Genomic DNA, 25,712 nt, shown 5'->3' on the forward strand with positions numbered 1-25,712 from the left:
TCTAAATACTAGCCTCGACATTATTGAGTACCCATGATATCATGTACAAGGATATTTCCATCTCACTGAGCCCCATAAACAGTCTATTTATCGCCAGTTAAAAAGCTACATATATCCATTTTACGTGTATTACTGAAAAAGGTTGTTAGCTGATTGTATTCAAGCTTAAGGGCATGCTCCAGATAGTACGATTACTGCTTCTACGCATGCTAAATCTGATATAGCCTGATCTTTACCAGTTATTAGTTGATTGAGATCAAGTGGTTGTACCGTTGAATGCATGTAAAGTAGGGGATGAAGGACAGAAGGATGCAACCATGTTTAATTAATCATGGTCCACGCAGATTAAGAAATAGTTTTTCTGCAAAGAGAGAGTGCTCAGTATTATCATCGTTCAGCTAAAGCATTATGCTTGCACGCAGTCTCTAATGTAGAAACGTGTGCGGTAAACTTCAATAGATAGCTAAACTATGTTGGAGTTTATTATATTTTTGGATATTACGATAAATGGTTGACACTTGTCGGAAGACCAGAGAAGGTTTGGGGTTAACTAAGGGGAACAACTGCTAGATAGATTTTCTTCAAATACATTACAAGTTCTCAAAGACTCATGGTACCATTGCCATAACCTGGATACTAATGGTAGGCAGAAGGTTTGTCTTGTCATTAAACTAGATCTTCAAAGCCTAATGATTTGGGCACACATGTTATGTTCATAACTGAAGAGCTTTCCTATTTCCTTGAACTCTACAACTTAGATTTTAGCCTTTTAGTAGTTATTTAAGCTTATGCCTTGAAGTTAGCCTTTATAGAATCTCAAAGGCTACAGCATCTAAAGTATGTCTGTAGCTGATAGCTGGATCTTTGCCTCTTCTGTCTAGGAAGTAACAAAACACTAGATCAGATGATTGAAACACGTGAGCAGGAGGGTTAGGTTTGGAATTAACAAACTTTAGGTCTGTTATCCTGTACTCCGTACACAGTAGCTAGACTGTACTTAACTCGATAGGCTCAATCATTGCATCAGCTATCTATAGACTAGATCACTAGATGAGCAAGGCAAGGGGGCATGATGCAGCCATGGAGGGCTGTCAGGACCAGTATAGCTTTGCGAAGCTTGTCTTGCAAGCACCCTACAGCATGGCACATACACAGATACACTTGCCCCCACATAATCATATGTTGTATCCTTTGTGTATCTATGATGTCTATATATATATCTCTGCCATTCCACCAATGCCATTGTGTAAAGGACAATGGCTGCTTTGCTCCTTCTGCTTGGTGTTTTCTCAGTCTTATTTGCTGCCATATATCCTGTTCAGTCCACTCCAGCATCTCATTCACATGTAGTACTCCTTTTTTTGCGCAGATTTTCACTCCTTTATTCATCCTTTTTAATCAAATCAGATGTTCATCTGTCCTCTTTTCTGGTGTATTGCAGGTTCACATTGTGTACTTGGGCCACAACAATGGCCTGAGTCCTTCTCTGACCGCACAGTTTCATCTGCGACTTCTATCAAGAGTCTTTTCAGGGTAATTCATCATCGTACATTTTGAACTAAAGTTAAACGGGAATAGTAAAAGACGGCTGAGTTTTCTTGAAGTTGACAGCCAATAAGTGCAGAAGCTCCACTGTCTGCATTCCATAAGACAAAGTACATCTGAGTTATTGCTGCGCAGTACTAACTTGTCAGATAAATAACCATAAAGTGATTAGTAAAGTTGTTTAGGTAATTGTTTGTAACATTTATACCATGATAGAAACTATTGATATTTGTTACTCTATTTTTTGTCCAAGCTGTATTGTATGCTTAGCTTGAAGCTTCAATACCTTCACTCAGAGAATCTGGACATAATTTTTTCCCTTTGGCAAGAAAATGTGGCTAAAGAAACACTTGTATGAACACAACATTGCAGGCCAGATGAAGCAAGACAAGCTATTCTGTATAACTACAGCTATGGATTCTCTGGTTTTGCAGCAGTGCTCAATTCAACGCAAGCTGACACATTGTCTGGTAACAATTACCTATATCCTGGTGTTGTCTTAGTATCTGTACATATCTATTTTTGTGCACTCGAATATTTCCATAAATTTACAAGGAATTCCATGGTCATTATAAGCAGAAACAGAAGAGGTCATATCAGTATTCAGGAGCAGGATGCTGCAGCTCCATACAACAAGGAGCTGGGATTTCATGGGCATCAGCCTGCATTTGCAGATGCAACAATCATCCTCCCGGGTGCATTTGAAGTACGGAGCCGATGTAATTGTTGGTATCCTCGACACAGGTACTTGTTTTTTTACTGAATCAGGTACTTGTCTTAAAACGATTTCCTTTTCCCTGCAAATCCTACTGCACTGTCCTGTACCTGTTTCTCCATCTCCACACATGAAAAGTGGAGTCCCTGCGTGTTCTTCTAGCATGAAGAAAATACGTATGTTAGCTACCAATATCATCACAATGTGGTTTCCCGTTTCCAACAGCAATGCAAGAGAAATGAACTTCAGCAAACCTGAAGTAAAATAAGTTCCTGGATGCTAGCTACAGCTACCATGAGATACCAAGATCTGAAGCTAACAATTTTATTAGCACCCATCCAGTGCTGTTGGTCCTTGGCATTTTTCACTCCACTTGGAAATTAACATCTGATGCTTTCATTCGTGTCCTCAGGGGTGTGGCCTGAATCCGAAAGCTTCAGGGACGACCCCCACCTAGGCCCGGTCCCTTCATCATGGCGGGGCACGTGCGTGGGAGGGCAGCAGTTCGACCCGGCCACCGCGTGCAACCGCAAGCTCATCGGGGCCCGCTACTACCTCGCCGGCTTCGAGAGCGACCTTGGCCCGTTGAACACCAGCGGCGGCGCAGAGTACCGGTCGCCCCGGGACCGGGTCGGCCACGGCACCCACACGGCGTCCACGGCCGTGGGCTCCGTGTCGCCCAACTCGAGCTACTTCGGCGGGCTGGGCCGCGGCGCCGTGCGCGGTGGTGCGCCCGGGGCGCGCCTGGCCGTGTACAAGGTGTGCTGGTTCAAGGACATGACGGGCCGATGCAGCGATGCCGACATACTGGCGGCGTTCGACGACGCGCTGCATGACGGCGTGCACGTCATATCGGCGTCCCTCGGGTCGCCGCCGCCGCTGTCGCCGCTGTTCGAGACGAGCACCGAGGTCGGGTCGTTCCACGCGATGCAGCTCGGGGTGTCCACGGTGTTCTCGGCGGGGAACGACGGGCCCGATGCGGCCATGGTGCAGAACGTGTCCCCCTGGGCGCTCACCGTCGCCGCCAGCACCATCGACAGGAGGTTCCCCACCGTGATCACCCTCGGAAACAATGCCTCCTTCGTGGTGAGTCCTAGCTTGGTCCTTTTCTTCTTATTTTAACCAAATGTAATTATTTTACTGTGGTTAATTACAAATCGTAAATAACGGATAAAATGTGAGGGTGTTTAACACAGGGGGAGAGCTTCGTTGTGGAGGACATGAAAATGCCTTTGGTAGAGAGCAGCAGTGTCTTTACGGATGGGTAAATCTCTCTGAGACGCACACACATAATGATTAGTTTAGCTAGCGATCGACGTCTGTTTGATGACTAATCGGGCGATATGATGCAAGGACGTGCACCTTCGACCAGCTGGTGAACCGCACGGCGGCGTCGGGGAAGATGGTGTTGTGCTTCTCCACCATGGGGATGGTGTCCAGCGAAGGAGCCGCACTGGCAGTGTACGCCGGCGGCGGCTCCGGCGTGATCTTCGCCGACACCATCACCCGGAAATCCACCCAGGACAACTTCCTGCCCACCGTCCACGTCGACCTGCGCCAGGGCACCCAGATCCTCGACTACATCCACGTCCGATCCAGGTAACCCCCCGTCGGATCGAGTAACGTCAGCGAGCGCGGTCTTTCGAAGTTTCGATGTGAACCGTCGAACGGTATCAATGCAGGCAGCCGGCGAGCGTGCACGTGTCCCCGAGCCGGACCGTGGTGGGCAGGACGCCGGCGCCCGCCGTCGCCTACTTCTCCTCCCGAGGTCCCAGCTCCATCTCCCCCAACATCCTCAAGGTATGTCCCATCAAGGCAGCTCTGTCTCACTGTGTGTGATTCGAAAACTTTGCTGAATTTGACTGGCATTCCGTTGCGGCACGGCAGCCCGACGTGACGGCGCCGGGAGTGAACATCCTGGCAGCATGGCCGCCCAAGTCGCCGCCGACGGTGCTCCCCCTCGACAAGCGCTCCACGCACTGGAACTTCGACACGGGGACGTCCATGTCGTGCCCGCACGTGTCCGGCATCGTGGCGCTCCTCAAGTCCATTCACCCTGCCTGGTCGCCGACCGCGGTCAAGTCGGCGCTCATGACGACGGCGTACATGCTGGATAACACCGGGGACGCGATGCAGGCGGGGGGCACGCTGAAGGCCGCGGACGCGTTCGACGCCGGGGCCGGACACGTGGACCCGCTGCGGGCGCTGGACCCGGGCCTGGTTTACGACGCGGACGCCCGCGACCACGTCCGCTTCCTCTGCGGCCTCGGGTACACGTCCGCCCAGGTCAGGCGGATGGTGCTCCCTTCCCCGTCGATCAACGCCACGTGTCCGTCCGGCCCGTCCGCTGAGACGGAAGCGGACGACCTCAACTACCCGGCCATCGTGCTCGCGGACCTCGGCGGGACAAGGACCGTGAAGAGGACGCTGACCAACGTTGGACCGCGGAGGGACGTGGTTTATTGGGCTAGCGCGGTTGTCAGCCCGCAGGGAGCCCGAGTCGAGGTTTGGCCCAGGGAGCTGGCCTTCTGCGCGGGGCGGGATTGGGCCGAGTTTTATGTGACTGTCACGCCGGGGAAGATGTCCAGGGGGAGGTTCGACTTTGGGGAGATCGTGTGGTCCGATGCGTTCCGCCACCGGGTCCGCACGCCGCTCGTCGTCAGCGTCGCCAACCTGCCGGACAACGGCGTCGGCGCCGGTTCCGGCGCTCGATCCATGGATGGCCACGGTGCTGCTGATCCACCTTCGCAGGCTGCAGCCTAGCTCCGGCTTTAGAACGGAGAACTAGTACTGTAATATACTATTCTTGCCAGGGCACGGCTTCTTTATTTTGATTCAGGTGTTTTGTTTGTTTACTGCGGATTCGTATGGTGTTTTCGGTTCATTTTCTTTGGGACATAAGTGCATATGCCGTGAGTGTCAGTGTGTCAGTGGTCAGGTTGAAATGTTGTGTGTGTTGTTGTTATTCTTCAGCATCTGGAGGGTCCAGGCAGAGCTATCATGCGCGAATTATCACGCCATTAGTCAAAGTTTTATGATTCGCCTTCAGGTCTGCGAACATTGACTGAGATGCACTTGTCCTGAGGCGTCACCCGCGTCAGTGTGGGGAAGTGAGGGCGACGAAGCGAGTTTGTGCAAGGCACGGCAAGCCAAGCGCCCGACTGAATCAGCAACTTGTTCTTCTAGACTTCTGAAGTCTCGTTTTCTAAAAAGCCTTCTGAAATCTTCTGCACCAAGTACTAAACCGTAATTGCCTAGCACCAGCAGCAGCATCCTATTCCTTGGAGAACAACCTGACATCGCCCATGACTACTGAACAACCTTACAAACACAACCTAAAAAAAGCCCTGTGAATCTGGACACTCGAGCTGCCCCGGCACGGCGATACGACAGCCGTCGATCCAATCATGCATGTACTCCTATATAAAATCTGGACCAAGCAGTCGTTATCCGGGATGACCTGTGACGCAGATCGCTCATCGTGAGGTGGCCATTAGACAACATCGAGCCGATGACGTGTATGGGGGGATCCTTTCTCGGCCGTCGCTCGCTCTTCTTGGGGGAAGGAAATCGTATCATTCGTCCGTCGCTCGTCAGATAACACAGGAGTTGCCTATTTTTGGTGTAGTCCGTCACCGTCCATTACTAGCACTCGTCTTGTCAGAGAACAACAACAAGAGGGCGTACCCCGACCAAACACGGTGGGAAAACACAAACGAGTATATACGTAGTGCTTTGGATTGCATGCTTTGGTCCAGAGCAATTTCTACGGGGCAGAAAGGAATATCACGGTATTTTCTTGGAGTTCCTGTTAACTGAATAGAAAGTTTCAGTTTTGTTATTTCTTCTTTTTTCACAAATATCTTTGGTGATATTGGTCTCACGTTTCAGGTTGACGTAGTGCTTACTAGGATATGACACGTCGTTGGACATGTTGGCCTCTCTCCCACGTGTTATACCAACATGACATTGACTAGGACACTTCATGATCCGAAAGCACGGGTCTCTCTGTCTCTCTCCAGATGATGGATGAAATTAGGTAGGATGCGTGTGCGCGCTTCTGTGTGTCAGGTAGCATTGCCGAAGAAGATTTGCAATGTAAAACTCAAGTGAAATCATTGTAAAAATGACTAGGAGTATATCAGAAACGTCCTTCTCTCCAAAAGTTGGATCAACATATCGTCAACGTCAACGAGATGGATGCCAATCCACCATCTACTTAGCATAACAGGGACAACAGATGATTAAGCCCGGCTCAAACATGACTCTTGGTGTTTAAATTTGGTTCAACGTCTCACCCAAAAAAAGGAGCTTGACCATATTTACCGCTTAATAACCATATTTTCTAGACCCCTTTGAGAAAAGGTGTTATACAAATTTCATGGAAAAGTTTGAGCTTAATCATGAATAAGGAGTGTCAGAAGCCTTGAAGCCCTAATTGGAAGCGTTTTAATAGATTGAAAACATATTTGTCTTGAAGATGAAAAGGTTGAATTCAAATTTGGGTGTGTCTATTACTCGGTCGCTTGATTTTTAAGCAAAATATTATCAATTTTAGTTGATGCATTAGAGCCAATCCGAAAGTCATCGTCACTTTCTCTTCTTCCATGTGCTAAACACATATCGACTGATCTCTAACTAAAAACAAATAATTTTTTAACAGCAAAACCATTCAAATTTCGCAAATCCTGCCGTCCTCGGTAACCTGAGGAAGCCCGACGATGGAATGGAATCTGACGCCAAAGGTCCAATCGCGGCTCGACCCCGCTAGCAGGTGGTACGCAGCAGAATCTCGCGACGCCGGCCGGCCGGCCGGCCAGATGCCAGATCCATCCATCGCCAGAACACAATTCCTTTCTTTTCTTTAAATTTTACCTTCGTCGTGGGGGCGATCTCGTTGCACCAGAGGAGCAGGCACGGCACGTGCCAAGCCTTATCCTCCCATGTTTTCTAATCACCCGGAAATCCCAGAGAGAGAGAGGGTGAAAAAAATAAATAATAATAACAATACAGCTATCCATAAAGAGCCGTGGGGGCGCACTGCGTGCGTGCCGCCGCGTTGCTCACTGGAGCCCTCCCGCTCGCTCTCGCGCCTTCTTCATCTTGTTTTCTCCACTCGCATCGCATCCATTTCCTGTGCCTGATTTATTTTCTTCTGCTTTTTTCCCCTGGCGTGGAAACGGAGAGAAAGGCGTGGGTCTTGCCTCGGACTCACGCGCCGGTGGTGATCATCAGCGCTTCACCTGCAGAGCCCCCCCAGCACTGTGTATTTGCGTGGCGTGTTGGAAGGAAGACCGTGAACGGACGACGCCCAAAAGACACCACGAGGGAGATAAATAGCTCCACAAACTGCAATTGTCTGGGAGTGCCCTTGCTTGGGAGTGAACAAGAACGCTAAGTGAAGGCCGCATGTTCCTTTCAAAAAGTAAAGTGCATGCGATGCGATTTTTTTCCCCTTCACGTGTTGAGTAGCAGAATGGATGACGTGGCTACTTAGGGCATCTACATTGGTGGTTGATATTAAAAAAAAATTCTTCTTTTTTAATATGTTTTTTCCTATTCATTTTCTTTATGGACCCACATGTCAATTTCTTTTCTGTCTTGGTATTCGTGTAGTACCTGTTATTTTTTCAAGTAACCACTACTTAGTTGTGATATTCATCTCTCTTTCTCATTAGCCACTAACTTCTTAGTACCCGTGAAGTACCTCTTGTTGAGGATGCCCTTATGGACATGCATTTGTATAGCTGGGTTTTACTGTGAAGAGAGAACTTGTTCAATGTGTACATTTTTTTTGCGTTGAGTGATTGACTGGTGTCGTTTAGGAGCAGACTCATGATTTGGCTGTACATGGGAGACAACAGGCCATGTATTTTTCCTTCTTATTCTTCAGTATTACTACTTCCTCCGTCCAACGAAAGATGTCTCAAGTTTGTTAAAATTTGGATGTATCTAAACATGACTTAGTGTATAGATGCATTCAAATTTAGTTAAAGTTGAAAACATCTTTTGTTGGACGGAGGGAGTACTGTATTTTTTTACTTGGAAAAGTATTGGGGTGCCCTCCCCTGCTGTCGGTTTTATTGTATAGTGAGCCCGGATCGCTCGTACTATCGTACAATGCCCATGTAACTTACACACTGCTTACTATTGTTGTGTACACCTGCATAATGCTCATCTCATCTACTCCTCTGGTTTGGCCTTGGCTTGGTACTTTGTATGCTTTGCGTTGCCACTAAAAAAAAAAGTATCCCTGACAACATCTTATTCACTTCCGTATTTGTATATTCTTTATCGTATTTGTGTTATTAGCTGAGTTGTGATGTTGCTCATTGGAAGGTGTATCGGGAGGCGATAGCACCACCACAACACTTCTTTCGTATTGTATATTCTTTAACGTACCATGTTATTAGCTGAGTTGTGATGCTGCTCACTGGCAGGTGTATCGTGAGCTGGTAACACCGGCACAACACTTCTTCCGTGTTGTACCGGTTGAGCTGTGTCGCTACACACTGACAACTTTACCATGAGCTGGTAACGGTTCTTCCGTATTGTACATTCTTTATGTATTGCATTAGTACCTGAGCTGTGTCACTAATACTGACAACTGTATCATGGGCTGGTAACACCGGCATAATACCGTGTCCCTTCCACATTGTATATGCTCTGTGTATTTGCATTATCAATTGAAGGGCGTCGCTACTTATCAATAGTTGTACCATGAGCTGGCAACACTCGGCAAGACTCCTTTATTTCTGTGATATATGATTCATGTGGTGCATTATTACTTTAGCTGTGTCGCTGCTCGTTAACAATCGTGCAATGAGCGGGTTCCACCGAAAAAACACTTCATAATTCCTGTACCACGCGTTTTTCATCAATTGCGTCATCACTCTTCCACATCTATTTCGTGAGCCGGCATCGCTCTGTATTGCATTATTACTGCACCGAGTAGCTGTTTTGCATTACTACATCGATGGACGCATCATGAGCTGTTAACACCCACAAAATTCACGCAACCTATGATGTATATACACGTTATGAGCGAAGTTGTGTGGCTACTCGACAATAGCTGTGGCATGAGCTAGCAAATGACGCCATTTACATATGCGTTGAACGGTAGAGCTCGCGTCTCCGACTATTCACAGCTGTACCCCGAGCCACTGGCATTGATAAAATACCGGGCAATCCATTTTTTTCTATAGATATTAAGCCTATTTTCTCATGCCTTGCCGCTATAAATAAGAATGATAAATAATTTTGATCATTTCAAATAAAAAAATAGTACAGGATAGTGACTAAAACCTACTGCTAACAAAAAAAATCCACCCCCAAACCCACCGGGGTAAGAAAAGGATCAGAAAAGACCAGCAATTAACCAGACCAAATCACCACTCCCTCACAATCTCACACCACATAAAACCAAAGAGAAAAAAGAAGTAAGGGAAAAAAATCCAGCAAAGAAAAGCCACAACCCCTAGAAGACAAATAAAAAATAAATAAGTGGAGAAACGGAGAGGAGAGGGGAATCCCAAGCGAGCCTCCTCTACCTGCAGTTGAGCCGTGGTCGTCCGCGCTTCCTCCTGACCGCTGCTATATGAGCCCCCGGGCCTAACCCTAAACCCCCCTCTTTTCCCTTCGCAGCAAAGGCCACTGTACCAGTAGTACTAGTACTACCTCAGCTGCTGCCCGCTGCTGCTAGTCTCCTCTGGTGGCGGCTCGTCTCCCTCCCGCATCCATCCCCACCCGCCGCCTCCTCCCCTTATCCCTCTCGACCTCTGCGTCGAGCTCGCGTCTGCCTATCCGCAGGAGAGGCAGAGAGGAGAGGGGAGAAGCAGGGCCGGGCGCTCTGGTCGGTTCCGTCGGATCTCGCCCTATCCAGGTTGTTTGTTCCTCCGTTGGGATCCTGTATCATGGCCGCCGCCGCGCCGCCTCCCGCCCCGGCCGCCGCGCCGGCTTCCTCCGGTGCTGCTGCCGCCGCCGCCGCCGCCGCCCCTGCCGCGGATCGTATCCTTTCGGTGCTGTTTTTCGCTTTCTTACATGGTTTTGTGCATTTTTATTAGAAAAACACATGTTTTTGTGTTGTGGGCGGTTTGCTTGATTGACTGCGATGGGTATGCTTCGCTCTGCCGCCCGTGGTGACTGTGCTGCGGCGGCGGCTGCCGGCCGGTCGGCCCCACATGCCCTCTGCGCCTGTCCGTCCTTGCGGTCACGCTTAGTTTCCTTTTCCAGATCGGTGTGTTTTACTGTATTAAGTAAGGCTTCCTGTCAAAAAGCATGATTGTTATAAGTACTAGTTGAATAGGATTGTCTCTGTTGCTTGGTAAGATTTACTAGTTTGCAAGGTTTAGGATCTCAATTCACCGTGTGACGCCTTAATCCAACGGTTTGCTGTGCAAAGAAGCGACGGATCTGCTGCAGAAGCTGAAGCTGGATTCGCAGCCCAAGGTGGCCGATGCAACCGAGCCTGCCGGGGCCATGAAGGTATTGATAGAACAGTAAAGATGCATTTTTTTTAAGGTCTTGCTCCAGGTAATATGTGATTCTGATACATGTGGTGTTGCTGCTATTTCAGCAGGGGCCTGTGACCTCCCAGCCGCTTAGCGTGGCCATCCCGCCGGAACGGTCCATCACGCCTGTACTTCAAGACTTTATGGATCCCAACATGTTCTATCTGCCAGCATATTACTATGGAGGTGAGGTGCCATCGAGAATTACTATTATCTGATCATGTGTTTGTAAGATCAGCTATTTGTTTTACATTATCTTTTGTGCTTCCTACTGTTTGCAGTGTTGTACAGTTCTCTGATAGATGAGCTTGCTGCCTCTTTTCAATTTTGTTTTATGCTAACTGAATTGTGCTGGTGCTTGTCTTGCAGGTTACGACGGTTCCATGAGCGAGTGGGATGAATATCCTAGATATGTAAATCAGGATGGAGTGGAGGTTGCCCCAGTAAGTTATCCTAGAGGATGTTTTCTTTTAGCTTTCACGTGTTGTTCCTCATCATGACTTGTACCATGCATCATATTCTTATTTTATATAAGGGGTCAGGATGTTTATAGTAGTGTCTACTGGAAGCTGTCATGTCAATTCTATTGTTGGATTGGATATGTATAATGTAATAAGTGAAATGATATCTACCCATTTTTGGGTATGTTTTGTATCTCTGATGGGATTTCCTGCCACTAACATCTGTAGTGAGCATGTCAACATCTCTCATCTCATTTTGTCATGCTCACATATTGGGTATGCCAACATCTTGTTTCTCACATATCTGTGTTGCGTCCATAAACATTAAAATTAACTGTTCTAACTGTCCTTTGTAATTTTACAGGCAGTATATGGAGATATTTATGGATATGGGTATGCTCCTTATGGCGCATATTCTCCAGCTAGTTCCCCAGTCCCAACAGTTGATGGTCAGATGTTTGCCGCGCAGCATTACCAGTATCCTGCTGCATATTATCAGCCCCCTACCCCGGTTCCTTCTACCACTCAAGGTGACCTACAGCCTTCTGTCAATGCTGATAAGCCAGCAGCAAAGGCAGATACTGCCAAGACAACCACAAATGGTGTTCCTAATGGTACTGCTCACAGTAACAGTGGAACTGCGCCCCTTGGGTCAAGCTACCAAAATTCATCATTGACCCCTGATGGAACTTATAGGGCACCGTTGCTTGGTGGAGTCCCTTCTACTGGTTACGTGGACCCAACCTATGGTTACGACACCACAGGAGCACACTATGCATGGTATGATGGTTCTGCTTATACCAATGGACAGCAAAGAACTACAGCTAATAACATGTCGTCTTCAGCGTATAATAGCAATGGCTCTTCAGCGAGGTATCAGAACAAGAGCCCCACACCGCAGCAGACGGTAAGAGAGAATTGTGTTGTGTTGCTATTAATTTGGATCAAGGGTATTTAGAATTCACTATCTTTCTGCACATGCCATGCTATAAGTTAATATACTTGTTCATACACACAATAGCATGGGGATGGATAACAAACAGTTCTCTCGTAATGGCTGCACCTTAAGTGAAGCTATTGGATAGGAAACAGTCCTTATAAACTATTATCTGATTTCCCTCTGGAACATGCTGGCTCCTTGCTTACTTAAAAGGCATATTTTGGTCATTTTGAGTTGATTTTGAAGTTCTACCTTGATTGTGCTGTATATGGTTTCCTCACTGAAGTGTGTGCTCTTTATATTGTCTTTATGCAGGGCATGAATAACCGGAGACCAGTGACTACAGCAGGATCAGCTGCTTCTACATATCCAAACAGGGTATACCCGAGCACCCGGTCTTACAGCCAGTATGGAAATTCCATCAAAACCGGCTACGGAAGCAATGGCTACGGAAGCAATGGCTACGGAAGCAATGGCTATGGAAGCATTGGCTACGGAAGCAATAGCTATGGAAGCATTGGCTATGGGAGCAATGGCTACGGAAGCAATGGCTATGATTCCAGGACATATGGCCGGTGGGGTGTTCCTATGGATAACAGATACCGGCCCAGAGGCCGTGGCAACGGATATTATGGTTTTGGCAATGAGAGTCAGGATGGAACAATTGAGTTGAACAGAGGTCCTAGGTCAGGTCGATTCAAGAACCAGAAATCATTTGGCCATAACGTTACCATCGCTGTGAAAGGACAAACCCTTCCTTCAAGCGAAACCAAGACTGCTACTGATGTACCTGATAAGGCACAGTTCAACCAAGATGATTTCCCTGTCCAATATGATGATGCGAAGTTCTTTGTCATTAAATCATACAGCGAGGATGATATCCATAAGAGTATTAAATACAATGTGTGGGCAAGTACCACCAATGGAAACAAGAAGCTTGATGCTGCTTATCAAGAAGCTCAGGCAAAGAGCTCTAGCTGCCCTATATTCTTGTTTTTCTCGGTGAGGATATTCTCCGTACTTGGTATTCCTTACTAATGCTCAATGCAGTTTCTGTGGTTAACCGAATTTCTTTCACTATAAAATCTCAGGTGAATACAAGTGGACAGTTTGTTGGTGTTGCTGAAATGACTGGTCCTGTTGATTTTGAGAAGACCCTTGAGTACTGGCAACAAGACAAGTGGAATGGTTCATTCTCTGTCAAGTGGCACATTGTCAAAGATGTGCCCAACAATATTCTCAAGCACATCATCCTAGAGAACAATGAGGGCAAGCCAGTCACAAATAGCCGCGACACACAAGATGTAAGTGTGCTCAAATGTTTAATTTAGTTGCTTCACCGACTTACAGATAAGCTATATCTTACTGCTCTCTTGTTTTATCCTTGTTGTAAAACAATCCAGATAAACCTTGAGCAAGGTATTCAGATGCTTAAGATATTTAAGGAGCATGTCAGCAAGACATCGATCCTAGAAGACTTTGCCTTCTATGAGAACCGCCAGAAGTTGATGCAGGAAAAAAGAGTGAAACAACAGCAGATCCAAAAGCAGGTACATGTGAATCTAACCCTAGTAAATCATCACTTCTTCTGCTGTTTCATCCTACTCTATGTAGTAACACTGGGTTGGTTGTTCAATCATTCAGGTCTGGGACAGTAGGGCTGCAAATCCTGTGGCTGGAGAGAAACAGCAGGACATTGTCAATGGGAAGCCAAAGCTATCTGTACCAAATGGTGTCATCACTGAAGAGAAGCAGCAGGATATCGCTAATGGGAAGCCAAAGTTGTCCGCACCGAATGGTGTTAACGGAGAGCCGAAAGTTCCTGCAGAGAATGGCGTCGCTGCTCCTGTTGCTACCTATGCTGCGAAGGTAGCCCAAACAGCAGCAACCGAGAAACCTGCGCTTGCCAACGGTGCCGTCAAGACTGGTCTAGCTTGATCGCATACCCTGATGCTCCCAGCTAGCCATGAGGAACAAACGGACGGTCCCCGACGAACCAGGCAAGAACATGCGGTCCCAAGGAACTGGTCATCAAAGGTCGGCTACCGGAGAGCAGCTGGCTAGTTAGATGTCATCTCCCCTAGTTACTCCTTTTCTTTTCGTCGTCGTTGGTGTATTCCTGTTTCAGTTTGCTTAGCTCGAAAGACTCCTCTTATAGTAGTATCATCGGAATGCCAGAACAAGGAGAAACCTGTGGCAAGACAAGAAAGTCGCCGTTGTCCGGTGGCCTTGTGCGTGCGTGCGTCAGTGTAGTGTTATTGGGTACCCAGTGGTGCTGGGTACCCATGTCATCCCCCTTGTTTGTGTGTGTGTGTTCTGGTTGAGTGGATCTGAAAGTGGGTTTAGGTTGGAGCCGGGTTTTTTCCCATCTTATTATGATTATATTATAATAACAGAATCTTGCTTTCGTGCCTCTGGCTGATGATTGTAGGCCACGTTTGGGTGTGGGTGCTCCACTAGATAAACAGATGACTGGATAGTGCGAAGGTGACCAGGCAAAGAAAGCAAAGTGTTTTATGCTTCCTTTTGCCCGTCGCCCTTCTGCTTTCTCCGCCGTTTCATGGGAAGAAGCGTACGTGATATGTGATGGTATCTGGTACCTTGACATGTTTCAGATTTCCATTGCAAGGCCTGTTTGTCCTCTTCCTAATTACGCCAAAGGAAGAAAGAGACAATCTTAAGCTTTCTTTTTTAAGAAAACCAGCCTGTATGAGCGATGTGATCGGCCTTTTGTATCTGTCAGCACTGATGCAGACTGCTGTTTCGTATCTCTTCTCCTGTATGAAAACTCTTTGGCGTCGAATATATTCATCTCGGTGCTTGATTTCACATCGACCTAAGGAAACAAAATTGGAAAACTATGCCGGAATAGGACCAAGCATGCAATTAGTCGTGGAAAAGAGCTAAATTTGTCAGGCAAATATGCCCGGTGGAGGTAGCTGGAACCTGGAGGTGTGGACAACGGCGACGGCTGCCTGCGTGGAGCGTGGCTGATCGGTAGGCAAAAATAATATCCTTCCTCGATGGATGCCTGCTGACGTGAGGCGGGTAGCCAACGAGGCAACGCCTGTGCAGGGCCGGCAAGACACGGCCACTTGCAGCCGTTGTTCTAATGATGAAGGCATGGTTGGGCAAGTCGAATCTGGCAAAACGGTACTAACAATTGACGCTGCGGAAGAGCCTTCGTTGATTCCACGAGTTATGAAAAAGAGAAAATATTTCTGTCAGAAGTGGGGTTTGAACCCACGCCCTCGTAAGAGGACCAGAACTTGAGTCTGGCGCCTTAGACCACTCGGCCATCCTGACTTCAGTATGTTCAACATGTTTACAAGTTTCATATTGTCCTGTACGTAGGGGTGCAACATGGTGACTCTCAAAATACCCTTTGACTCTTCTTAGTTCAAAACAAATGAACTAGTTTTTTAAAAAGTTGTGTCATTTTGAAATTTTAGTTCATTTGGTTGAACTAAAGAGGGTCAAAATTTTGCAGCTCTACCTGTACTTCTATCATGTCAGCGCTATCCAATTTTCCTCGAGACAAGTTTTGAGTTGTGTAGCTTTCTCCCTTACGCTACTTCATAACTTGTTCTCGGTAGGAGTCCTAAGTAAGGAGAGAGGCAGTTTGTTCATGGGTCATACTGTCTGTCTCCATCTCTAAATCCAATTCTAATGTCATAAAACACGATGTTTGACACACATATGCCGCATAATCGTAGCAAGAACGCATCTGAGACTTCGCTAGAAGTTCGTAGCAAAACACAGAGTAACCAGGTGATTGGAGACGACGCAAAGGCCGCCAAATTCTGGCAATAGATTACTTAAACCAAAGAAACTGTTGCTCAATTGCAAAAACTTTCGTTCTGACAGCTATTTGAGTAGCAATTCTTCTCTTGTTCATCTTGATTTAAGCTGGATGAAGTTATATGGCACGGCTGTTTGCTGCAACCTTGCAGCTCCAGCTAGGGATGCAGACATGAGCCCGCGAAAGGCTTATTTCTAAGTCAAATTTCAAATTTCCTATTCAAATTTTGGGCAAAACTTTAAATAGAAATTTTAAGAACTAAACTAAAAGTGAAGCGGACCATTGGTGGGATCCCATTTGCGTCCCTTGCTCCAGCTCTACGTGCATCTCCCTCATATCGCGCGTGTGTCCAATGTGTCGGAGAAAAGCAACCAGAACAAACACGCCCAGCCAGTAATCTTATTAACTTCTCAACACACACCCTGTTTCTGGTTTTCTAAATGAGCAGCCGACCCCATCATGTTCGTATTTCTGCTGATATCAATCCGATCTCACGTGACACAACCCTTATTTCCGAACCATATGCTTCTGAATTTCCAAACAACAGCCGCACTGTAAAATCCTGTTCCGCTCTGCTCTATTGTTCTGCACACACTGGTCTGCTAGTGCTCCTACTTGCCAGTTGCCACTCCTGTAATATTATCTCCTGTGAAGAACAAACACACAGAAAAATAAGACTAGGAAGAGCGGGCGGGAGGAGGAAGCGAGACGACAAGGAGGAGGAACCATCTATCCTGAAGCCGGTGGATATGAGGCTGCAGTGAGAGCTAGAGCCCGGCCTTCTCAAGGGGAAGGAACCCAGCAATCCTTCCCCTGAACACTCACTCCACCGTCCACTCCTCCAATGGCGTTCCTCCCGCTCCACCTCCCGGCCTCCTCCCCGACCCTCTTAACCGCGCGAGCGTCCTCCACCGCCGTCTCGGTGTCGCCGCCCGCGCAGACGTCCTCCCTGCAGGTTCAGCTGGAGGAGACCTTCGGCCGGAAGGGCATCCGGTTCGGCGCCGACGCCACGGGCGCGCCGACCGCCGAGCTCAGCGTCCGCAACGGCAGCTCGCTCAGCCTCCGCCTCAACGACGGCCTCGTCACCTCCTACCGCCCCAAGGTCTCCTGGAAGGAGGACAAGGACGGCGGCTGCCGCGAGATCCTCCACACCGTCTCCGACAGCAAGACCCTCAAGGGCGGCGTCGGGCTCGTCCTCAACCACGCCTCCTCCGGCTCTCCCTCCGCCGCCGCCGTGCAGCCCGAGTGGTCCGTCAGCGCCGTGGATTCCGACTCGTACGACGCCATGCAGGTGGAGCTGGGCCGCGGGATGTCGGGGCCGCAGCTGGAGGTGGCGTACGTGGTGACGCTGTACGCGACGAGCATGGCGACGGCGGTGATCGTGAAGAACGCGGGGAAGAAGCCCGTGGCGCTGACGGGGGCCGTGCTGAGCCACATCAAGTTCGACAAACGGCGCGGCACGGCCGTGGAGGGGCTCATGGGTTGCCCCTACTGCGCGCACCCGCCGCCGGCATCCGGGTTCGCGCTGCTCACCCCCGCCGAGGCCATGAAGCGGGAGGAGTCCGGGTGGTTCGGCGGCGGCGGGGGAGGCGAGGAGCCCCGGCCCGGGGAGTGGGCCGTGGAGGAGAACCGGTACACCATCCTGAAGAAGAAGGTGAGCCGGGTGTACGCCGCGCCGCCGGAGGAGAGGAAGAAGCGGGTCTACAACAGCGCGCCCTCCAACTTCATGACCATCGATCAGGTAGGAGGACACGATCTAGATGCGTCATGAGGAAGAACCGATAATGCTTCCCTTATTACTGATCGTGGTGGTTGTTTGTGGTTTTGCAGTCTAGCGGGCTCGGGTTCAGGGTGGTGAAGATGGGGTTCGAGGACATGTACCTGAGCAGCCCGGGAGGGATGTACGACAAGTTCGGCAACGACTACTTCCTCTGCACCGGGCCGGCGTCCTTGCTGGTGCCTGTCGTCGTTAACCCCGGCGAGGAGTGGAGGGCGGCGCAGGTCATCGAGCACGACAATTTGTAACAGCTTTCATTTTTTGTTTGCTTTAAGAGAGTTGCAGGAAATCGTGTACATTCTCATACATGTGGAAGGGCCTCCTACATAGCGTGTCCTCTTGTAATTGTCCAATGCGATCAATTTATACATGTGGTAGCTGGCATTCTTTTGGGCGCAAATAGCATGGAAAGAAATTACAAGGGCGCTGTGAAAGATTTGAAATAAGAAAACGTCATACAAAGTTATGCTTGGGAAAATAACAAGCATAAAGATGGATTACATTACAAGCACTCTCCACTGATAGATTCATTGCGTCACAGCTTTTGGGAAAATTGGTAATGTAATCCACAGAACTCCCGACACAACCATCTGGTACAAAAGAACCAAGAGCTGATGATAATATAATCACAAAAGCTCAGTAAGCCAAATTGTTCCGAGCCCAGTGCATATGTGCTAGCCTCATGTTTACTCAAGCAAGCCCGCATCCTTAAGAGCAGTCTCAAAATTTTCCTCGCTTTTCCAGTTGGGAACCTAAATATTAAAAAAGAGAGAGTACATTATTAGAAACACAAAACACAAGGTACATATTCCCAAAAAAATATACACGCAAGGTACACGCATACACATAAAATGGCTTACAAACCTCTGGTACTTTGTGCTGGAAGTAGTTCTCAATCTTTGTCATCACATTATCATCGGTGTCACCACATAGCAGGTTGAACACAGCTCCTGTAGCGGCAATGATTCAGTTAGAAATATAAGCTCACACAACGTTTAGTTAGAAATATAAGCTGGATGATATTGTTCACTCTGGCAAGATAAACACTAGATTGGATAGGAAGGTTCTATTAGTCTGATTAGCTGTTTCTATTTGGCATAGCAAGGTCCTATGATAATTAAGCCAACTTTAGCTTTTGTGCACACACCCTACATATGTTAATCTGATAAACCATGAAAACAATCCAATAAAATCAGTTTTTCTCCAAAAAAAAAAATCAGTTTAAAATCTCCAGAAACAGGAACGCACAATCTCTCTAAAAAAAGCTAAACACACAAACATGGTGACGATAAAAATTGACAAACTATGGTCACATCAGCTCTATCTTATACAGATAAGGCAGCTAAATGTTCTTGCCAAATCATAGTCACAAAAGACTGACATTAGCATAAAGTTATTCTGGCCAGAAGTTAGATCACAGGCTGGAACAAACAGGCATATGATTGACTAGGTTCTGCCGGAATCATTATCCCGAGCAATTTTGTTCCTATTAATACCACAATAGTATGTCATGATGTCAACCAACATGCTTACAGTGGCTGCATGTGACACTGACTACTATTACTGATGCGATGATAGTATATAGTTATCCATTCCTATATTTCTTTTGGAAGAAATGAGCCATAGACTGCTAGGCCTAATTTTACCTTTTCGGCCAAAACGCCCAGCTCTGCCAATTCTGTGCAGGTACACCTCATAATCAGGTTCATCCCTCGTATTATACTTAATTGGCATGTCGTAGTTGATGACCAGGTTAACCTTTCAAAGGAAGAATGTTAGAAGGAGAAAGTTGATGGCATGTAAAATAAGAACGCTGCACATAGTACCTGTGCTTGGTCAAAACCTCGAGCAAGAACATCAGTTGATATAAGAACCTTGGTGTACCCATCTTTGAATTCCTGTATTACTTTTTCCCTCTCTGATTGGTCAAGGGATCCTTGAATTGAGGAGCACACATAATCCTCTTTCGTCAAAGCATTGTGAACATTCTTAGTGCTTATCTTTGTTCTAACAAATATGATAACCTGCCCAACCTTTTGTCCAAACTCAAAGATCTTGTCCCTTATGACCTCTATTTTTGCTGCCTCGTCAGGGACTCGAACTTTATATTGCTTTACTTTTTCCAAAGTAAGATCTTCCTTCTTCACAAATATTTGATTTCCATCCTTAATGACTTTTGTAACAAAATCCTTCACTCTCTCATTGAAGGTCGCAGAAAAGAGAAGCACCTGAAAAAGGAAACAAATTCAAATCATTGATAAGTTAAAAATGCTTCAAGTGGAAGGAGAAACAAACACATATAAACAACAAGAGATGCAATCATATAGCCAAGGTTAGTTGAATGGCACGAGAATGGAATCGCATCAACAGTTACAATTATCTCAAAAGATTATCTACCACATGGACAAGGCTAGTTCAGACCGAAGTAGATCAATGTCATAAAATTTCCATCAGTGACTGCCATAAAATTTCCATAATAGGAATTCCCCAATAAGCAATTAGTCGATTACACTGAACATTCCACAGTTTAGGATATTTTTTGGTAACACTAGCAACTTCAAAGATGCTACCGTGCATGAACATGAATAGTTCGAAAGATGAAGAAAATTAATATCATTGTTGGAAAAACTTGCAAGATGGAACTAAACCCACTGCTTTACCGAATGACCTTTCCTATAATAAAGCCTCTCTTTATCATCAGGAATTGTAGAAATTCAAAAAGCAGCACATGAACACATATAGAGTACAAGAATAAGTTGTTTCCTGAACTCCCCAAGTGGCAAGACCCAAAATTTCTCTGGAACGTTGTATGGACATAAAAACACATATCTGATTTTTAACTGTGTCCAAGGTGCAAGGTACTTCATGTGATTCTACTGTCGCAAAGGAAGTCATGTAGTCTGAACTGAAAAAAAAGAATACCTGACATCCACCAGCACTTCTTTGTATATCCCTCATGATCCTTTCAGAATCACTCCTAAAGCCGTCCTGCAAGAAGTCATTCAACAGCATAAGAAACTGGATTCAAACATTCATAAAAGCAGCTAGTTTAATTGAGCTAGTCACGAAAAAAAGTTCATCTGCACATAAGGTATGGAATTATGAATGTGCCCAATTTTGGATACAGCTACATCAATATTTCTACTCTTGGAAATACCTAATTAACCAGTGCCTTTGGAAAACAGATGCCCTGTTCTTTTCAGTCCCTTCAGTATCACACCTAGCACCACACAGTATCACCAAGATGACACCTAATAATGCCCTAATAATGCCCGCTAGGATATTAGGAGAACAAGCTTCACAGGTCGTGTTCTTTCGTACTCCGATTCATTGACTTGTATACTTGACTAATAATCTTAGAAAAAGAAGGTTGTCATATAAGGGACTAAACCTCAGAATACTCTCATTGCTTGCTGATAAGAAATATTTGAGCTAATTCTTACAAGAACATCAAAATTACTTTTCATTATTCCTATGACCTCAGATCTTACAAAGTTACAATCAACCGACTATCTTCACATACATGCATTTATCTCCTAACACGCTAACAGCTGTAACAAACAACAATACTAGGCAATGAGACTCAAATAAATATTGTGCCGATAGGATTATCATTCGCACCTGGGAAATAAGTATTGGAATTCTCATCAGAAACAACTAAAAACAACCAACTAATTAAACAACATTGGGCATATTAAAGTCTCAAAATAGATAAATGACAACATAACTGAACTGTACCTCGGCAAGCATATGATCTGCCTCATCAAACACAAGAATCTTGATCTCCCTTGTCGCAAGCTTCTTATTAGTAATCCACTTCATGAGTGTCCCAGAAGTGCCAATCACCACCTGATCGGTGATGGCAGGCATTCTGGAGATGGGCATATAATCTTTCTGAGCCGGCGGGATAGCACAGGCACAGGTAATGCCTGTAAACTTGCCCATTCTCATGAGGACAGATTTATTCTGCAGAGAGCAACCAACGAAATTCAGTACATTACAGGTTAAAAATAGCATAATCAAGCAATACACTACACTGCAGGGTATCCAAATATAGAGGCTCAAGAGACCTGCTGTGCGAGTTCCCTAGTGGGGCAGATGCAGATGGCCTGAGGAATCTTGCGGTTGGGGTCCACGCGGCTGAGCATGCCCAGGACGAAGCAGGTGGTCTTGCCGGAGCCGTTGTGCGCCTGCGCGACGAGGTCCTTGTAGGGCGGCGTGAGGATCATGGGGAGCGTGATGGCCTGGATCTTGCTGGGCCGGGTGAAGCCCATCTCGTCGTGCAGCCCCTTGAGCAGCTCCGGCGTGAGCTTCAGGTCCTCGAAGGTCGTCGCCGACTCGTACACCGTGCCGCCCGAGGTCACCTGAAGAAGAAGAGCAAGCGCATCCAACACCAAATCAGCCAACCAAGTATTCAAGCCTAGGTCACCGACATCGAGAATGGCTAGCGCCCAGGCGGGGGCGGGAACAGAGCAGGGCGACGGCGCTTACGGCTTGGATTTGGGAGTCATCGGAGTCATCGAGCAGAGGCGGGCCCTGCTGGCCGCCGTCGTCCTCCGGCACGGAGAGCGAGAGCGCCTCGATCTGCTTCGCCTGCGCGTCCACCGCCGGCTCAGTGGCGGAAGAGGAGGAGGAGGGGGCGGCAGCGGCGGCGGCGGCGGCGGCCTCGGCCTCGGCCTCCGCCTTGGCCTTGGCCTCCTCCTCCTCCTCGAGGTCGGCCCAGGACTTCTTCTCCGGCTCGGGCTTGACGACGGCGTCGGCCATCGGAGCAGATCGAGAAGAACCGGAGGGAGGAATGCTTAGCTTGATGAGTCGGTTCGGGAATTACGGTTTACTCCCTCCCCCGATTTGGAAGGGCTTCATTATATTGTGCGCGAGTATTTAGCTTAGCATGTAAGCGGAGGAGCCCTGCTTACGCAGTACGCGAGCACACACACGAGACGAGCGGTGAAACCCGCGTTTCGCTTGTTGGGCCAGAGCTCCGCGGCCCGCTATCGCCAAAATTCGATTTGGGCCAATTTTGTAGATACTGGGCTCAAACTCAGTCACAATTACCGCCGTTCTCGCTTCGTTTCATTTTGTTTATTCGCTTAGCTAAAAGAAAAATCAGATTTGCTCCCCTCAAAAGTTTAAAACATTCACTTTTAAACTAAAGTACAATTACATCATAAAGCTGCCACTGAAGCCTCTCCACTCGGCCGAAACAAGGAGTCCATTAGTATTATTTTAAACTGAAAACAGGTGAATGAAATTATGCTAACTCTACTAATACAGAGACGCGACTTGAACATGACAGAGATTCAGAAATACAGAGAGACGACTCGAACATGCCAGAGATCCAGAACAGTAAACATAGCACTTCAGGTTCTTCATGCCTCAAAGATACACAGATACAGACCGGCATGGGATGGAAAAAACGAATATCCTGCACGTGATCAAGGCATCTCTCATCTTCATTTGCAGAAACTCGAACCAGAAGCTGATATGAAACGAAGAACTACTGCAAGATTTTTGCCTCCGCCAGTCTTCAAAAGCCAGCTATAGCGGTTAAAGCCAAGACTTGGAATTACCCAACGAATGCAAATCATACTTGCCAAACGTGCGATTTGAAACTTCAAAGCTGCACGTTTTGTTTTATTGGTTCTTGGCTTGCACCAAACCATTGTCGCCTTTAGCATCTGTCTCTTCGCTGGTTCATAGTATCGGCTCACAGACGTGGGGATTAAGACAGGGACATCGGAACCAGCAAAGATACTTCATCACCAAACTCTCGAGTGCTTGCTGGCTTACTGCTCAATGCTCAACAACTTCCCAATGTAAAATCACTGAAATGTCTGAATCCTAATCTGTTTGGAAATAACACCAAAGATTTATGAAAATCACAGTGCACCCCCAACAGGCAGAACTTTGCAGTTCAGGAAAACTTATGAAACTCCAAAGAAAAACAAATCTACCTCCAGAACAAAATGACCACAGAAGTAAAAACATTGCTTGTGTTGAGAGGACAAAAGCAACCAAACTTGAAACTGGCCACTGTAACATAAGCTGTGATTAGAATCATACAGCTGCGTAAGCTACTCTCAGGACAATTGACCATCAAACCTTTTATTCCCCAATACGATATTTTCCAATCTCTATGTTGAGCAATGGAAATGAGATCTCGCAAACAGGAAAAAATGCAGCAGCATTGCAAAACAGTCACCATAATACTACAGAGGATCGGAAATCACATATGCGAGACGATGCAGCTCTTGCAGAGAGCATGCTTATGTTATGAAGAACAGCAAACCATCCTACTGAAGCGATACCAGAGTATCATGGCCGCGGGTAAATCAAGGGTTCCGGGCTTGGAAATCCTTCATGAATGTGACGAGCTTCTCAACGCCAGAGAGCGGCATGGCATTGTAGATGGAAGCACGCACTCCGCCGACCGACCTGTGTCCCTTGAGCTGCAACATGCCCTCCTTGGCTGCCTCGGCGATGAATTGCTTCTCGAAGTCTGCTCCCTTGGCCAGCGTGAACGGCACGTTCATCAGTGACCGGACAGACTTCTCTACCGGGCAGATGAAGTACCCGCCGCTGGCGTCAATGGTGTCATACAGGATGCCAGCCTTGTGCTGGTTCTTCTTCTCCACCTCTGCGAGGCCGCCCTGCGCGAGCAGGTCCTCGAAGACGAGCCCGCAGATGTAGATGGCGAAGCAGGGCGGGGTGTTGTAGAGCGAGGCGTTGTCGGCGTGCGTCTTGTAGTCCAGCATCACCGGCGTGATGGGCTGCGCGTTGCCGACGAGGTCCTTGCGCACGATGGCGATGGTGACGCCGGAGGGGCCGACGTTCTTCTGTGCGCCGGCGTAGATGATGCCGAACCTGGACACGTCGACGGGCTTGGAGCAGAAGTTGGAGGACATGTCCGCGACGAGGATGCCGGACTTGTTCTTGGGCTCCGGGTAGTCCTTGAACTCGACGCCGTGGATGGTCTCGTTGGAGCAGATGTGGAGGAACCTCGCCTCCGGGTTCTGCTTGATGGCGTCGAATTGCGGGAGGGCGGTGTACTTGCCGTCCTTGCCAGACCAGGCGACGGAGGCGGCGGAGTACTTCTTGGCCTCCTTGAAGGCCTTGTCGCTCCAGGATCCGGAGACGACGAAGTCGACCGGGTCGGAGGCGCCGGCGCAGAGGTTGAGCGGCACGGCGGCGAACTGGGTGGTGGCGCCGCCCTGGAGGAAGAGCACCTCGTGGGTGTCCGGCACGGCGAGCAGCGCGCGGAGGTCGGCCTCGGCCTTCTTGATGGCGGCGTCGAACTCCTTCCCGCGGTGGCTCATCTCCATGATGCTCATCCCGGAGCCGCGGTAGTCGACGAGCTCCGCCTGCGCCTTCTGGAGCACGGAGAGCGGGAGCGTGGCCGGCCCCGCCGCGAAGTTGTACACCCCGCGCTCGCCGGCGCCCGTGAGGGCATGGGGGGAGGAGGGCGCCGCGACGGCGGCGCAGGAGACCTTGGATGCGCGTGCGGGGAGGCGGATGGAGGAGGCGACGGCGGGCCCGGCCGAGGTGGGCCGGTGGAGGAGGATGGAGTTGGGGCCGGCGGTGGCGGCGGCGGACATCGTGGAGAGGAGGGTTTAGTCCTTTTGGGTGGTTTGGTGAGGAATTTGCGGGGAAGAGGAGTCAGATTCGGGGGTTGGTGGTGGCGTCAATGGTGCTGCTGGTGGCTATATACTGCGTTAAATTGAAGCCAAGTTGACACTTGACTGTGACTCGGTGAGGTAGGTGTATGTCGCAAATCTGGAGCAGCTCTCCTTTGCTCGTGCAAAAATTGTGTTGCGATTTGAAGCTCGTGAGTATACTGTACTACTATCTTATTCCAGCTTGTTGGAACCGGCGTTGCCGTGGAAAACAAACCACTCGGCACTTAACGGTACAAGTAGCCAACACGATCTCCGCTCCTGCCTTACACAATTGGCTAGTGCTGTG

The 25,712-nt window shown here is 48.0% G+C and overlaps 5 protein-coding genes and 1 non-coding gene across 9 annotated transcripts; 3 read left to right on the forward strand and 3 right to left on the reverse strand.

Annotated features, from left to right (window-relative positions):
- The first annotated feature begins 1,256 nt into the window (after positions 1 to 1,256).
- LOC100828864 (subtilisin-like protease SBT3.18) lies at positions 1,257 to 5,308 on the forward strand. The gene is made up of 9 exons (XM_014896348.2): positions 1,257 to 1,346; positions 1,442 to 1,533; positions 1,918 to 2,015; positions 2,125 to 2,289; positions 2,673 to 3,346; positions 3,457 to 3,524; positions 3,614 to 3,859; positions 3,943 to 4,060; positions 4,148 to 5,308. Exons 1-9 carry the CDS (start codon positions 1,257 to 1,259, stop codon positions 5,021 to 5,023), a joined length of 2,427 nt encoding a protein of 808 aa, XP_014751834.1. The 3' UTR covers positions 5,024 to 5,308.
- Positions 5,309 to 9,876: 4,568 nt separating this feature from the next.
- LOC100841677 lies at positions 9,877 to 14,586 on the forward strand. 4 transcript variants are annotated; one of them, XM_003558725.4, is made up of 9 exons: positions 9,877 to 10,267; positions 10,662 to 10,744; positions 10,836 to 10,956; positions 11,140 to 11,213; positions 11,596 to 12,138; positions 12,487 to 13,173; positions 13,263 to 13,475; positions 13,575 to 13,721; positions 13,816 to 14,586. In XM_003558725.4, the coding sequence occupies exons 1-9, from the start codon at positions 10,174 to 10,176 to the stop codon at positions 14,107 to 14,109; spliced, it is 2,256 nt and encodes a 751-aa protein (XP_003558773.1). In that variant the 5' UTR covers positions 9,877 to 10,173; the 3' UTR covers positions 14,110 to 14,586. The 4 variants fall into 4 exon arrangements, with proteins under 4 accessions (XP_003558773.1, XP_010229176.1, XP_010229175.1 ...); XM_010230874.3 differs by having other exon boundaries at positions 10,839 to 10,956; XM_010230873.3 differs by having other exon boundaries at positions 10,665 to 10,744.
- An 807-nt stretch (positions 14,587 to 15,393) lies between these two features.
- TRNAL-CAA lies at positions 15,394 to 15,477 on the reverse strand. Its single transcript has one exon. It is a non-coding gene; the product is annotated as a tRNA-Leu (tRNA).
- Positions 15,478 to 16,612: 1,135 nt separating this feature from the next.
- On the forward strand, positions 16,613 to 18,134 carry LOC100829462 (photosynthetic NDH subunit of subcomplex B 2, chloroplastic). Its single transcript, XM_003562008.4, has 2 exons — positions 16,613 to 17,714; positions 17,804 to 18,134. Exons 1-2 carry the CDS (start codon positions 16,818 to 16,820, stop codon positions 17,996 to 17,998), a joined length of 1,092 nt encoding a protein of 363 aa, XP_003562056.1. The 5' UTR covers positions 16,613 to 16,817; the 3' UTR covers positions 17,999 to 18,134.
- Positions 18,135 to 18,165: 31 nt separating this feature from the next.
- Positions 18,166 to 22,612, reverse strand: LOS4 (DEAD-box ATP-dependent RNA helicase 38). The gene is made up of 8 exons (XM_003558726.4): positions 22,242 to 22,612; positions 21,821 to 22,114; positions 21,489 to 21,716; positions 20,673 to 20,738; positions 19,577 to 19,978; positions 19,397 to 19,508; positions 18,615 to 18,700; positions 18,166 to 18,502 (listed from the first exon to the last, which is right to left on the reverse strand). Exons 1-8 carry the CDS (start codon positions 22,512 to 22,514, stop codon positions 18,437 to 18,439), a joined length of 1,527 nt encoding a protein of 508 aa, XP_003558774.1. The 5' UTR covers positions 22,515 to 22,612; the 3' UTR covers positions 18,166 to 18,436.
- Positions 22,613 to 23,729: 1,117 nt separating this feature from the next.
- Positions 23,730 to 25,437, reverse strand: LOC100842280 (phosphoserine aminotransferase 1, chloroplastic). Its single transcript, XM_003558727.4, has one exon. The coding sequence runs from the start codon at positions 25,343 to 25,345 to the stop codon at positions 24,083 to 24,085; it is 1,263 nt and encodes a 420-aa protein (XP_003558775.1). The 5' UTR covers positions 25,346 to 25,437; the 3' UTR covers positions 23,730 to 24,082.
- Positions 25,438 to 25,712: the final 275 nt, after the last annotated feature.

Source organism: Brachypodium distachyon, chromosome 1 (genome assembly GCF_000005505.3).
Source record: "Brachypodium distachyon strain Bd21 chromosome 1, Brachypodium_distachyon_v3.0, whole genome shotgun sequence".
In the NCBI taxonomy this organism is placed as follows: domain Eukaryota; kingdom Viridiplantae; phylum Streptophyta; class Magnoliopsida; order Poales; family Poaceae; genus Brachypodium; species Brachypodium distachyon.

Excerpts from the sequence above, each read along its gene's own strand:
- LOC100829462 (XM_003562008.4), top strand. The coding sequence starts at position 16,818 with ATGGCGTTCCTCCCGCTCCACCTCCCGGCCTCCTCCCCGACCCTCTTA. Across the intron at positions 17,715-17,803 it reads ACTTCATGACCATCGATCAG|TCTAGCGGGCTCGGGTTCAG; the intron begins GTAGGAGGACAC and ends GTGGTTTTGCAG.
- LOC100828864 (XM_014896348.2), top strand. The coding sequence starts at position 1,257 with ATGGCTGCTTTGCTCCTTCTGCTTGGTGTTTTCTCAGTCTTATTTGCT. Across the intron at positions 3,347-3,456 it reads GAAACAATGCCTCCTTCGTG|GGGGAGAGCTTCGTTGTGGA; the intron begins GTGAGTCCTAGC and ends TGTTTAACACAG. Across the intron at positions 3,860-3,942 it reads TACATCCACGTCCGATCCAG|GCAGCCGGCGAGCGTGCACG; the intron begins GTAACCCCCCGT and ends GTATCAATGCAG.
- LOC100841677 (XM_003558725.4), top strand. The coding sequence starts at position 10,174 with ATGGCCGCCGCCGCGCCGCCTCCCGCCCCGGCCGCCGCGCCGGCTTCC. Across the intron at positions 10,745-10,835 it reads AGCCTGCCGGGGCCATGAAG|CAGGGGCCTGTGACCTCCCA; the intron begins GTATTGATAGAA and ends CTGCTATTTCAG. Across the intron at positions 11,214-11,595 it reads ATGGAGTGGAGGTTGCCCCA|GCAGTATATGGAGATATTTA; the intron begins GTAAGTTATCCT and ends GTAATTTTACAG.
- LOS4 (XM_003558726.4), bottom strand. The coding sequence starts at position 22,514 with ATGGCCGACGCCGTCGTCAAGCCCGAGCCGGAGAAGAAGTCCTGGGCC. Across the intron at positions 19,979-20,672 it reads GAAGTGCTGGTGGATGTCAG|GTGCTTCTCTTTTCTGCGAC; the intron begins GTATTCTTTTTT and ends TTCCTTTTTCAG. Across the intron at positions 18,503-18,614 it reads TCCAGCACAAAGTACCAGAG|GTTCCCAACTGGAAAAGCGA; the intron begins GTTTGTAAGCCA and ends TTTAATATTTAG.
- LOC100842280 (XM_003558727.4), bottom strand. The coding sequence starts at position 25,345 with ATGTCCGCCGCCGCCACCGCCGGCCCCAACTCCATCCTCCTCCACCGG.